At 41.2% G+C, this 14,341-nt stretch overlaps 1 protein-coding gene across 1 annotated transcript in view; it reads right to left on the bottom strand.

Annotated features, from left to right (window-relative positions):
- MAGT1 (magnesium transporter 1) overlaps positions 1 to 14,341 on the bottom strand; it is a 64,839-nt gene that overhangs the window by 37,107 nt on the left and 13,391 nt on the right. The window contains exons 2-3 of the mRNA XM_011968462.1: positions 12,435 to 12,604; positions 7,766 to 7,883 (exon numbers count right to left, since the gene is read on the bottom strand). Of these exons, the coding sequence (XP_011823852.1) occupies positions 7,766 to 7,883; positions 12,435 to 12,604 (288 nt within the window). The remainder of the gene's footprint in view (positions 1 to 7,765; positions 7,884 to 12,434; positions 12,605 to 14,341) is intronic.

The raw sequence follows: 14,341 nt of genomic DNA, 5'->3' as shown, positions 1-14,341 counted from the left end.
ACTAAAAATACAAAAATTAGCTGGGTGTGGTGGTGTGCGCCTGTAATCCCAGCTGCTTGGGAAGCTGAGGCAGGAGAATCGCTTGAACCCAGGAGGCGGAGGTTGCAGTGAGCTAAGAACTGCACTCTGGCCTGGGCAACAGAGTGAGACTCCATCTCAAAAAAAAAAAAAAAAAAAAAAAGGGAACTCATACACTGTTGGTGGGAAATTAAATTAGTATAGCCATTATGAAAAACAGTATGAAGATTTCCCAAGAAACTAAAAATAGAACCAGCATTTGATCCAGCAATGCCACTACTGGATATGTATCCAAAGAAAAGGAAATCAGTATATCAAAGGGATACTTGCACCCCCATGTTTACTGCAGCACAATAGCAAAGATATGGAATCAACCTAAGCATCCATCAACAGACGAACAGATCAAGAAAATGTGGTATTGGGCCAGGCTCAGTGGCTCACGCCTGTAATCCTAGCACTTTGGGAGGCCGCGGCAGGTGGATCAGTTGAGCTCAGGAGTTGGAGACCAGCCCGGCCAACATGATGAAACCCCATCTCTACTAAAAATACAAACCAATTAGCCAGGCAGGGTGGTGTACGCCTGTAATCCCAGCTATTCAACACACTGAGGCAGGAGAATCGCTTGAACCTGGGAGGTTGCAGTCAGCCAAGATCGTGCCACTGCGCTCTAGCCTGGGCAACAGAGCAAGACTCCATCTCAAAGAAAAAGAAAATGTGGTGTATATACACAATGGAATTATGTGGAATACTCCACCATAAAAAAGAATGAAATCATGTTATTTGCAGAAATATGGAACTGGAGGTTATTTTGTGAAATAAGCCAGGCACAGAAAGACAAATATGGCATGTTCTCATATGTGGGAGCTAAAAAGTTGAACTCATGCAGGTACAGAGTAGAATGGCAGATACCAGAGGCTGGGAAGAGTGTATGTGTGTGTGTTGTGGTGGGGGGGTGTGGGGGGAGAGGGGTGCGGGAGTGGGCAATGAAGAGAGGTTGGTTAATGGGTACAATCATACAGTTAGAAGGAGAAAGATCTAATGTTCGATAGAGTAGGGTGACTGTAATTAACAACAATGTATTATATTACAAAACAGCTATAAGAGAGGACTTGAAATGTTCCCAACATATAGAAATGATAAATTCTCAACGTGATGGATACTCCAACTATCCTGACTTGGTCATTCTATGAATGTAACAAAATATCACATGTACCCCATAAATATGTACAAATATTATGTTATCAGTAAAAAAACTAAGGTCGAAAAAAATTGGGTTTTCTATTTTTATAAATCACTAACAGAAAGTATGTTATCTTGCTAAAATAAATGAAATTAAAAATTGTAATTTCCAAAAATACTCGCAGCCTAAATAGTAGAGAATTAAAAAGCATTTTTTGTTTTTTTAGATAAAGTCTAGCTCTGTCACCCAGGCTGGAGTGTAGTGGTACGATCTTGGCTCACTACAACCTCCGTCTCCTGGGTTAAAGCGATTCTCCTGTCTCAGCCTCCCAAGTAGCTGGGATTAAAGGTGCCCAACACCATGCCTGGCTAATCTTTGTATTTTTAGTAGAGACGGGATTTCACCATGCTGGCCAGGCTGGTGTCGAACTCCTGACCTCAAGTTATCCCCGCACCTTGGCCTCCCAAAGTGCTGGGATTACAGGTGTGAGCCACCACGGCCGGCCTCAATTTCTTAAACTCTAGAAATTGTTTCCTTTGGTCTAATAAATCCTAAATGCACTAACCTTTTAGGTTACAATATTTTTATAAATGCACTGATTTTGATTTATGGTAATGGCTATGTGAGACTGGAATATGAACAGCACAATGAATGATATACTGTAAAACGGAAACATTAAGCCATTTTTTTCAACATTTACTGAATACCTGTTATGTGCTTAGCACCAACAGCTATAGGATATGGCTCTGCCATTAACTAAGTAGTAACTATATTCTAAGGGAGACTGTCAAACAACTACAGAGCTAACTCTACTGTAAGACAAAATGTGGATAAATGTATAACAGAAATTTAAGGCAAGTAGTATAACAATACAAGAAAAGGAGTGACTCATTTTTTATTTGGAGAAGTTGAGAACGCTTACAGGGAGTATCTGAAACAAGGCTTAAAATGTAAGCAGAATTTTGAGAGTGGAGAGAAAGCAGACAGGGAAGAAAGGATGCTTCACGTTGTTGTAAACCAACAATCAACAGTGCTGACATACGAGAGTGAATCAGGCCAGGCGTGGTGTCTCATGCCTGTAATTCCAGCACTTTGGGAGGCCGAGGCAGGCAGATCACCCGAGGTCAGGGGTTCGAGACCAGCCTGGCCAACATGGTGAAACCCCCGTCTCTACTAAAAATAAAAAAATTAGCCAGGCATGGTGGCGTATGCCTGTAATCCCAGATAGTCCAGAGGCTGAGGCACAAGAATCTCTTGAACCCGGCGGCAGAGGTTGGCAGTGAGCCAAGACCGCACCACCACACTCCAGCCTGGGTGACAGCAAGACTCCATCTCAACAACAACAACAAAAAAAGTGCATCAAAGAATATGATTATGGGAAAGGTGTGACTAGAGTAGAGTACATGAAGTTAGGACTAAGGAATTCTGGCTTCAGTCTATACACTACTCCTTTCAAAAACGTGTTCCATGGAATCTAGCCAAATGCTCCATTAAGTGGTCCGATATGAGAAATTCTGTATATTAGAGCCCCCATTGGAAAGTATAACACGTATCAGCATCAGCATGTTAATGTCTCTGACCTCTCAAAAGCTGTGTTGGAAGACAATTCTTCACGAGTTTCTCATGTTTCGGCACATCTTGTGGACAAGGGCCCTAACTGACTTGGTCCTGGACAATCTTCTCAAGGATATTTGTATATCTTTGGAAGATAGTTGAAACAGTCTTTGCAAAATTATGACTGAGACAGGGAAAGAGATCTAACTTAACTGACTCCAACTTGGTTCTAACCTCCAGGCTGTCCTTGCTCATTCCTGGTCATAGGCTGAACTAACTTTAGGAGAAATTTATAGTTTATAGTTTAAACAAAGACGGTGACAGTCCTTTCCCAAAGCAGACCTCCTTCTTGCCTGAGAACTAGATTGCCTTTGTAGGACTAACATTAGCCACAAGATGAAAAATTATGGTTTAGGAGTCATGCAGCTAGAGGCTACAAGATTCTGACCCTCCCTAAACTGCTCCTAAGATCAGCGCTTGAGATATTTTGCAGACCCTGCACTTGATGGATCAGCTGACATCACCCAGATCAATAAACTGGCTCATCTGATCTTGTGGCCCCCTCCCAGGAACTGACTCAGCACAATAAGACAGCTTTAACTCCCTATGATTTAATCTCTGAGCAATCAGCACTCCTGGCTCACTGGCTTCCCCCGACCCACCAAGCTATCCTTAAAAACCCTGCTCCCCGAATGCTCGGGGAGATTGATTTGAGTAATCATAAAACTCCGGTCCCCCGCAAAGCTGCCTGTGCATGAATTACTTTCTCTATTGCAATTCCTCTGTCTTGATGAATTGGCTCTGTCTAGGCAGCAGCAAAGTGAACCCCTTGGGCGGTTACACAGTCTCCCTCCATAGCAAAGGGGAGGCACACTTACTATCCATTACAGAAAATGTGGGTTCCCAGAGCTTGGTATTCCTCTCCCATAATGCAGCCCACTGGCCCTCTTTGTTGTTGTTTTTTTAAGAGTTGAGGTCTGGCTCTGCTGCTCAGGCTAGAGTGCAGAGGCACAATCACAGCTCACTGCAGCCTCAAATTCCTGATCTCAAGCAATCCTCCTGACCCAGCCTTCCGAGTAGCTGACCACTGGCCCTCTTTGGATTGCCCTATGGGAAATGGGGCTTGGGGAACCTATGACGTTTTGGCTACTTGTTGTGAGTAGTAAAGTCCTTTAACTTGAGCCAGGCATGGTGGCACAAGCCTGTAATCCCAGCTACTCAGGAGGTTAAGGTGGGAGGATTACTTGAGCCCAGGAGTTCAAGACTAGCCTGGGCAACATAGCAAGACCCAATCTCAAAAACAAACAGCAGAAAGTCCTTTGCTGGACTCTGACTCAGGAGTGTCATATTTTCTGCCAGCATCCATGAAACTGTGGCAGGCTAAGTTGTTAGCTTGCAAGTAGGGTAAGAACTTAGACCCTTCCCAGTTTTTGAACCCTGAAGTAAAAAGGAAACTTAATTTTGTTTAAACTAGGGTTTCCCAAATTTATTTTTTTCCAAGAATTCTTATTAATACCACGTAGAAAAAACTCTAGGAAATGTAATAGCAGGCAATATGGAGAGAGCGCTAAATGGAAGGTAAGTAGACCAGTTAAAAGGCTACCGCATTAGCTTGAATGAGAGATGAATGTGGCCCTTGGAAAGTCAAGGGGGTATGGCTATGACACATGTTGTATAAGAAAATGAAGATGACAAAGAAGTGTCATTGGCTGGGTGCAGTGGCTCACGCCTGTAATCCCAGCACTTTGGGAGGCCAAGGCAGGCAGATCACGAGGTCAAGAGATCGAGACCATCCTGGCTAACACGGTGAAACCCCGTCTCTACTAAAAAAAAATACAAAAAATTAGCCGGGCTTGATGGTGGGCGCCTGCAGTCCCAGCTACTCAGGAGGCTGAGGCAGGAGAATGGTGTGAACCCAGGAGGCGGAGCTTGCAGTGAGCGGAGATCGAGTCACTGAACTCCAGCCTGGGCGACAGAGTGAGACTCCGTCTCAAAAACAAAAAAAAGAAGTGTCATTAATGATACAGAACATAAGATGAAGTTTGGGTGAAAGTGGAAGAGAAAGGAGTCTAATTTGGGACATAATAAATTTTTAGATTGGGAAGTCATTCATGTGAAGATGTATAGCAAGGCATTATATCCAGCTTTTTCCTTTTATGTTTTATACAATTGAGTAAAATGTGTTCAAATACATGAATTAGACACATTTATAAACAAAGACAAAATTGAATCTGTCCTTAAGTATTTATATGCAAGGGGAAAGAACTAGTAGAGAGGCTGAAGTTAAAAATAGGCCAGGGACGGTGGCTCACGCCTGTAATCCCAGCACTTTGGGAAGCCAAGGTGGGTGGATCACCTGAGGTCAGGAGTTTGAGACCAGCCTGGCCAACATGGCGAAATCCCATCTCTACTCAAAATACAAAAAATGGCTGGGAGCGGTGGCTCATGCCTGTAATCCCAGCACTTTGGGAGGCAGAGGCGGGTGGATCACGAGGTCAGGAGATCGAGACCATTCTGGCTAACACGGTGAAACCCCATCTCTACTAAAAATACAAAAAGTTAGCCGGGCGTGGTGGCGGGCGCCTGTAGTCCCAGCTACTCAGGAGGCTGAGGCAGGAGAATGGCGTGAACCTGGGAGGCGGAGCTTGCAGTGAGCCGAGATTGTGCCACTGCACTCCAGCCTGGGTGACAGAGTGAGACTCCGTCTCAGAAAAAAAAAAAAAAAAATTAGCAAGGCGTGGTGGCGGGCACCTGTAATTCCAGCTATTCAGGAGGCTGAGGCAGAAGAATCACCTGAATCCAGGAGGCAGAGGTTGCAGTGAGCTGAGATCGAGCCACTGCACTCTAGTCTGGGCAACAGAGTGAGACTCCATCTCAAAAAAACTAAAACTAAAAAGAAAAATAAAAAAACTAGCCAGGTGTGGTGGCAAGCACCTGTAATCCCAGCTACTTGGGAGGCTGAGGCAGGAAAATTGCTTGAACCCAAAAAGGCAGAGGCTGCCAGTGAGCCGAGATTGTGCCATTGCACTTCAGCCTGGGCAACAGAGCAAGACTCTGTCTCAAAAACAAAAAATAGTTGTGAGGGGTCATGATTGACAGAGCAGGTGGGTATGTGATCCAGGGCCCAGGAAACAGGTTCAGTTTCAAACAAGAAAAGATCTACTTTTCTACTAAGACTAGAGGTAAGGGGACAAAAAAATCAACTCATGATGGACCAGAAACTTAAATCTAAGACCTGAAACCACAAAAATTCTAGAAGATAACATTGTAAAAACTCTTTTTTTTGAGACTGAGTCTCACTCTATCGCCCAGGCTGGCTATCTCGGCTCACCGTAACCTCCGCCTCCTGGGTTCAAGCGATTCTCATGCCTCAGCATCCCGAGTAGCTGGGATTACGGGCACCCGCCACCACACCCGGCTAATTTTTGTATTTTAGTAGAGACGGGGTTTCACTATGTTGGCCAGGCTTGTATTGAACTCCTGACCTCGAGTGATCCAACCACCTCAGCCTCCCAAAGCGCTGGGATTACAGGCGTGACCCACCACGCCCAGCTGAAAAACTCTTCTAGACATTCGCTTAGGCAAAGAATTCATGGCTAAGACCCCAAAAGCAAATGCAGCAAAAACAAAAATGAATAAATGGGACCTAATTAAACTAAAAAGCTTCTGCACAGCAAAAGGAATAATCTGCAGAGTAAACCAACAACCCACAGAGTGGGAGAAAATATTTGCAAACTGTGCATCTGACAAAGGACTAATATCCAGAATCTACAAAGGACTCAAATCAGCAAGAGGAAAACATACAATCCCATCAAAAAGTGGGTAAAGGACAAAAATAGACATTTCTCAAAAGAAGATATACAAATGGCCAACATCTTATCAGGGAAATGCAAATCAAAAGTGAAATACTACTTTACACCTGCAAGAATGGCCATAATTAAAGTCAAAAAACAATAGATGTTGGCGTGGATGTAGTGAAAAGGGAATACTTTTAACACTGTTGGTGGGAATGTAAACTAGTACAACCACTATGGAAAACAGTATAGAAATTCCTTAAAGAACTCAAAGTAGAACTACTGTTTCACCCAGCAATCCCACTACTGGATATCTACCCAAAGGAAAAAAAGTCATTATATGAAAAAGACACATACACACGCATATTTATAGCAGCACAATTCACAATTGCAAAGATATGGAACCAACCTAAGTGTCCATCAACCAATGAGTGGATAAAGAAAATGTGGTATACATAAATCATGGAATACTACTCAGTCATAAGAAGGAATGAAATAATGTATTTTGCAGCAACTTGGATGGAGCAGGAGGTCATTATTCTAAGTGAAGTAACTTAGGAATGGAAAACCAAGTATCGTTATATTCTCACTTATGAGTAGGAACTAAACTATGAGGATGCAAAGGCATAAGATTGATATAATGGACATTGGGAACTTTGTGGGGAAAGAGTCAGAGAGGGATGAAGGATGAAAGACTACATATTTGGGTACACTGTACACTGCTCGGGGGATGGGTGTGCCAAAATCTCAGAAATCACCACTAAAGAACTTATCCATGTAACCAAAAACCACCTGTTGCCCCAAAACTATTGAAATAAAAATAAAAATTTTAAAAAAGAGGTAAGGGGATAAAGATATCTATAGTATAGATAGCTATACTAAAGACTTCAATATTACATAATGGTGGGACTCGTGCTGTGATTTAAAAAATTCTTTAATACATTATATACTTAAAATGGTTAAAGTGATAAAGTTTGTTTTATATATTTTACTACAATAAAAATATATGTTATCTAAATACTACCCAATTTCCATATTCTAGTAGGTTAGCATTGATAACTACATTTTATGGTTAGCTCAAGTTTAGCTTTTAGTTTGCTACTCTAGATCTTACATAAGAGCAATCCCATTTAATGTCTTATAGCCACCGAAAAAAATGTATTCCACTTTCACTATATTTTACCTATTTTTACATAGCAGAATAAACCAAAGATCTTACCATTTGAAATACATCAGAGCCTTCATCAAAATCCACCATGGCAAAAAATATCCTGTTGGTGAATGCACTGGAGTATCGCCAGGAGTTTGCCAGGATCTGAAATTCTTCATCAGCTTGCCTGGATGCAATGAGATTTGTGAAGACAACATATAAAACAATTTTTGAAAGCAATCTCGTTTATCACCAGTAAAACAGGTCCAAGCAAGCAATAGCAGTTTTTCCAAAGGGAGAAACAATAAAAAACACTGACAAGTAGGTCAGACTCTGCTGACAGGGTTAAGACAAACCTTGTTTTGGCATAAGAGAAGCCTTATCCAAAGTTAGGGATTTCATGAGAAGTAGTAATTACCTGACTCCGCCTTATACTTTGTGCCTGTCTCTTATCCCAAAACTCTTTCAACAATCACTGGAAATATATAGCTAATTGTGTCTACAGTAACTTTCAATACCCTAAATTACTTCTAACAGTTCAAAGACAAGACAGAAGTGTATTCCCTAAAGAAAGCAGAAATACAACATTAATCCATTTTAAAAAATCTAAAGTGCAAAAGCTACTCAGTACATAACACAATCAGATAAATTGTTAGGATGAAAGATAAGAAGAGTCTAGGAATTGAAATTAATTGAGGCCAGCTCACATCTGTAATCCCAGCACTTTGGGAGGCTGAGGTGGGTGGATCACCTGAGTTCAGGAGTTCAAGACAAGCCTGGTCAACATGGCAAAACCCTGTCTCTATTAAAAATACAAAAATTAGGCCAGGCGTGGTGGCTCATGCCTGTAATCCCACCATGTTGGGAGGCCGAGGCGGGCGGATCACAAGGTCAGAAGTTCGAGACCAGCCTGGCCAATATGGTGAAACCCCATCTCTACCAAAAATAAAAAAAATTAACAGAGTATGGCGGTGGGCACCTGTAGTCTCACCTATTCGGGAGGCTGAGGCAGGAGCGTCACTTGAACCTGGGAGGTGGAGACTGCAGTGAGCCGAGATCACACCACTGCACTCCAGCCTGGGTGGCAGAGCGAGACCCCTTCTCAAACGAAATAAAAAAAAAAAAAAAAAAAAGAAATGATTGAAACCTCAAGTCATCTTTGCATTTTTCCATATCTCCTATATGCTTTTAGTTCTCATGATCTGTCAATTCTTATTTGTGATAAAATTTTCGCTCCATACCCTCTTGTCTATTTTTATTGCTATCATCTAAGGTCAGATCTTTGTTATCTAATAGTAGGATATTTAAAAATATTGACTCTGGTTTCTCCTTCTCCAATCCTTCCTTTTTTTTTTGAGACGGAGTCTCACTCTGTGGCCCAGGCTGGAGTGCAGTGGCGCCATCTTGGCTAACTGCAACCTCTGCCTCCCAGTCTCAAGCAATTCTCCTGCCTCAGCCTCCTAAGTAGCTGGGATTACAGCATCCACCACCACGCCCAGCTAATTTTTGGATTTTTAGTAGAGACAGGGTTTCACCATGTTGGCCAGGCTGGTCTCGAACTCCTGACCTCAGGTGATCCGCTTGCCTCAGCCTCCCAAAGTGCTGGGATTACAGGTGTGAGTCACCATGCCCAGCCCTCCTCCAATCCTTACACTGCAACATACATCCATATTCCTAAATTACTACTTTCCTGAAACACTTCTCAGAAATCACTGTTGTTTTCTTATTACCTTCAGAATACATTCTTTAACATCCTTTACTAGTTATTGAAGGTTCTTTATCACATAGCTTCAAACAATATATCTAGTTTTTATCTAGTCTTACTACTCATCAATATCAAACAGTAACCTTTAATCCCAATATTTTATTTACTCCTATCCCTGTACCCTTGTGTACATCATGCTTCTAACCAGAATATCCTGCCCGTATCAACATCTTACCCATTTGTCTAGCCCTAACACAAATCTTATTTCCTCCATTAGGCCAATCCAAATCACTCCTATTAACTTTCTTTCCTGAAATTTTACAGTATTTATTATATGTACAGTTGATCTGGTACTTAATCACAAATTGCCTTATATTGCCATCTAAATTTTCATATGTGTAACTCATTTCCTTAACCGGATGATAAGGGTAGGGTATCTATTTTACAATTCTCATCCCAATAGCACCACAAATACAGTATTATTCATGCTGCTGTTGCTTAATTTTTATTTGTTGAATGAGTGTAGAAAATTTTGAGTTAATATTAAATTTGGTCTTATAGAAAGTAAGATGCCAGTAAAAGCTTAGGTTAGTAAGAATTCCATTAATTTGCATTTAAGAGAATTATGAAGGAGTTTGTGTTTGTTCCCTGCTATTTTTGTATACTCTTGATTCCTACTGAGTGAACTGATGGAACCAGAAATAATTCTATATTTCAAGTTTATTCAGTTATTACTTATGATTCCTTTTTCTTCTTTTATTTATTTTTAATTTATATTCAGCATATACTCCACAAAATAGGCACTATGGAACCAAATACCTTGACTATACCCTAGCTCCCGGGAGAAAATCGTTGAAGAAAAGTTATCAAGGCTTGGGGTGGCAGAACACACCATTCTGAAACAAGCTGTCTATTCCTTTGCATGACTCTCAGACTGTCAGAATCTGGAGAACCTCCGAGTTTTTACTAAACCAATTATTCATACAGTAGCTTTGTCATTTTATTTAAAGTTAATTACCAAATCAGATACACTGATCTAAAAATATGAGTAAAAAGACACTAAAAAGCAAAAGGTATTTTATTTTTTAGTATTCACCATTTTGAATTGTTCATGGCGCTTTTATTTAAAAAGAAATAGCAATCTTTGCTCCTAAGATTATCAAGAAACAATAAAATAAAATCAAGAAACCACTGTTTGATGAAAACTTAAGCAAGACTAGTCTCCATCTCCAAGGTTTACAATCACTATAAAACAATTGGGAAATTAGAAACATCCCTAAATCATGGATCTTTGGGATTAAAAAAATAATTAATATACCCATCACCTTACCTATTTATTATTTTTTGGTGATGAGAATATTTAAAATGTTTTTAGCAATTTCAAAATCTACAATACATTAACTATGGTCACCATGCTGCGCAATAGATCACCAGAACTTACTCCTCTCATCTAACTAAAACTTGATACACTTTCCCCACCGTCCTCTCCCAAGCCTCTGAAAACCACAATTCTACTCTGCTTCTAGGAGTTCAACCTTTTCAGATTTCACATGAGATCCCGTGCATCTTTGTTTTTTTGTTTGCTTGTTTTTGAGACAGGGTCTTGGTCTGTCACCCAGGCTGGAGTGCAGAGGGATGATTACAGCTTTCTGCACTTTTGACCTCCCAGGGTCAAGTGATCCTCCCACCTCAGCCTCCAGAGTAGCTGGGACTACAGGCACATCACCACACCCAGCTAATTTTGTTTATTTTTATAGATACAAATTTTCACTATGTTGCCCAGTCTAGTCTCCAATGCCTGGGCCCAGGTGATCCTCCTGCCTCAGCCTCCCAAAGTGCTGAGTTTACAGACTGAGCTACCACACCCAGCTGCATCTTTAAAAAAAAAAAAAAAAAATTACCAACCGGGTGTGGTGGCTCACGCCTGTAATCCCAGCACTTTGGGAGGCCGAAGTGGGTGGATCATGAGGTCAAAAGATCGAGTCCATCCTGGCCAATGTGGTGAAACCCTGTCTCTACTAAAAATACAAAAATTAGCTTGACGTGGTGATGTGCACTTGCAGTCTCAGCTACTTAGGAGGCTGAGGCAGGAGAATTGCTTGAACCCGGGAGGTGGAGATTGAAGTGAGTCAAGATCACGCCACTACACTCCAGCCTGGGTGACAGCAAGACTTTGTTTCCAAAAAAAAAAAAAAAAAAAAGAAAAGAAAAGAAAAGAAAATTACCAGTTTTCTTGAATTCCAAACTTGGATGAAGCCACCATTATTACATTAGTAAGCATCTCAAGTATTGGCATTGGGTAGACCAGTTAAAATTCTGGAGCCTGTTTCTTCCAAAAATGGTAGGATATTTACTTTACCTACCTTTTGGGATTTTGACAATACAAGAGTATGAAGTTGAAAGCACTTATAAATAATAATAAAATACTACATCAATGTTACTGGCATACAGTTACATAAGTTGATACTAATTTTTTTTTTTGAGACAGAGTCTCGCTCTGTCACCCAGGCTGGAGTGCAGTGGCGCGACCTTGGCTCACTGCAACCTCTGCCTCCCGGGTTCAAGCGATTATCCTGCCTCGGCCTCCCAAATATCTGGGACTGCAGGCAGGCACCACAATGCCTAGCTAATTTTTGTATTTTTTTTTTTTTTAGTAGAGACGGGGTTTCACCATGTTGGCTGGGCTGGTCTTGAACTCCTGACCTCAGAAGATCCACCTGCCTCGACCTCCCAAAGTGTTGGGATTACAGGCGTGAGCCCCCATACCCAGCCAAGTTGATACTAATTTATAAGATGACTGATCTTTAAGTTACTTTTATGATGGCTACCACAATTATTTATCCATGCTTCCCCCACTAATGTGGATAATCAAGAACTGACTATAAAAGAGCAGTAGTATTGCTACCATAGACATCCTGAGTAAGGTATACACATTATTTAACTACCTACTGCACTGATTTGGCTCTTCTGGGATTGAGAAATGGTTAACGTTATATGAGTTATTTAATTTTAAAGTGTAGTTGAAGTTCATACTTGCAAACGACACACTGTCTATGAAGTTGGAGAGCAGTGAACATGACAATAACGGAGTAATTTCTCGGTGGGGCTTTCACAAGGCGACGGAACTTGTCTCCATTCATTCTTATTACAGGTCTTTTGTTAGTCCATTCCATCAGCTGACTAACCTTTTCAGATAACACCATCTAAAAAAGACAAAGTGAGCATGCTATTAATATACTGAACTTGGCATTTAAGTTCTTTTAATTAGGCAACTTACTTAAAACCAATACTAACAAGCTGAGGTATACAGAAAATGTGAGACCTAAAATCAAAATTTGGTAGTTGGGCCGGATAATTATTCTTAAAATACATTATTTCATAATATTTAGTCAGACATTATACTTTTGAAGTAATGAATTATGAATGAATGAATGAATGAACGAATGAATGGCACTGTCTCACTCTGTCATCCAGGCTGGAGTGCAGTGGTACAATCAGGGCTCACTGCAGCCTTGACCTCCTGGCCTCAAGGGATCGTCCCAACTCAGCCTCCCAAGTGCTTGGAATACACCCATGTTCCACCATGCTCAGCTGATTTTTGTATTTTTTGTAGAGATGGGGGTGTCACTATGTTGCTCAGGCTAGTGTTGAACTCCTGGGCTCACATGATCCTCCCACCTCGGCCTCCCAAGTGTTGGCATTATAGTCATGAGCCACTGCACCCAGCCAGAATTATTTATTATTTACTAATAACATAAGACAAAAATAACAAAACCTTTCATTTGCCAAAAATTCCAAAGAATGTTGAGTTAAACCAATGGCCAGTTTTATATACAATTTTACTTCTCTCAAAAAAAAAAATACAGTGAAAATCTTGAAAACGAAGAGTAAAGTGGGAGGAATCATTATTCAATTTTAAGGTTTACTATGTAGCCACAATAATCAGGACAGTGTGATACAGATGAAGGGATAGGATCACAGAACAACAGAACAAATAAACAAACCAGAAATAAAACCATACAAGTGTAGCCAAATGATTTTGCACAAAGGTGCAAAAACAACTCAGTGGAGGAAGAATAGCCTTTTCAACAAATGGTGCAGAAGCAATTGGTCATCCACAGCCAAAAATATGAACTTCACACCTTATATAAAAACTAACTCGGCTGGGCACAGTGACTCACGCCTGTAATCCCAGCACTTTGGGAGGCTGAGGCGGGTGGATAACCTGAGGTTGGGAATTCGAGACCAGCCTGACTAACATGGAGAAACTCCATCTCTACTAAAAATACAAAATTATCCAGGCGTGGTGGCACATGCCTGTAATCCCAGCTACTTGGGAGGCTGAGGCAGGAGAATCGCTCAAACCTGGGAGGCAGAGATTGCAGTGAGCCGAGATCATGCCATTGCACTCCAGCCTGGGCAACAAGAGCGAAACTTCATCTCAAAAAAAAGAAAAAAAAAAAAAAAAAAGAAACTAACACAAAATAGATCATATATTTAACTGTAAAACTATAAAACTTTTACAAAAATAAATAGGAGAAAATATTCAGAAGCTAGGGGTACGCAAAGGGTTCTTAGGCCTGACAACAAAAGCAGGATCCAAAAAAAGAGAAAAAATTATATACTGGACCTCATCAAAATTCAGCCGGGTGTGGTGGCTCATGCTTGTAATCCCAGCACTTTGGGAGGCTCAGGCGGGTGGATCACTTGAGGCTAGGAGTTCGAGACCAGCCTGGCCAACATGGCGAAACCCAGTCTCTACTAAAAATACAAAAATTAGCTGAGCATGGTAGCACATGCCTAAAATGCCAAAATCCCAGCTGCTCAGCAGACTGAGGCATGAGAATCGCTTGAGACTGGGAGGCAGAGGTTGCAGTGAGCCAAGATTACACCACTGCACTCCAGCTTGGGTGACGCAGCGAGACTCTGTCTCAAAAAAA

The sequence above is a fragment of the Mandrillus leucophaeus genome, unplaced genomic scaffold (genome assembly GCF_000951045.1).
Source record: "Mandrillus leucophaeus isolate KB7577 unplaced genomic scaffold, Mleu.le_1.0 Scaffold844, whole genome shotgun sequence".
NCBI lineage: Eukaryota > Metazoa > Chordata > Mammalia > Primates > Cercopithecidae > Mandrillus > Mandrillus leucophaeus.
The sequence above is the reverse complement of the archived record's forward strand: the minus strand, read 5'-3'. Positions and strand labels throughout refer to the sequence as shown.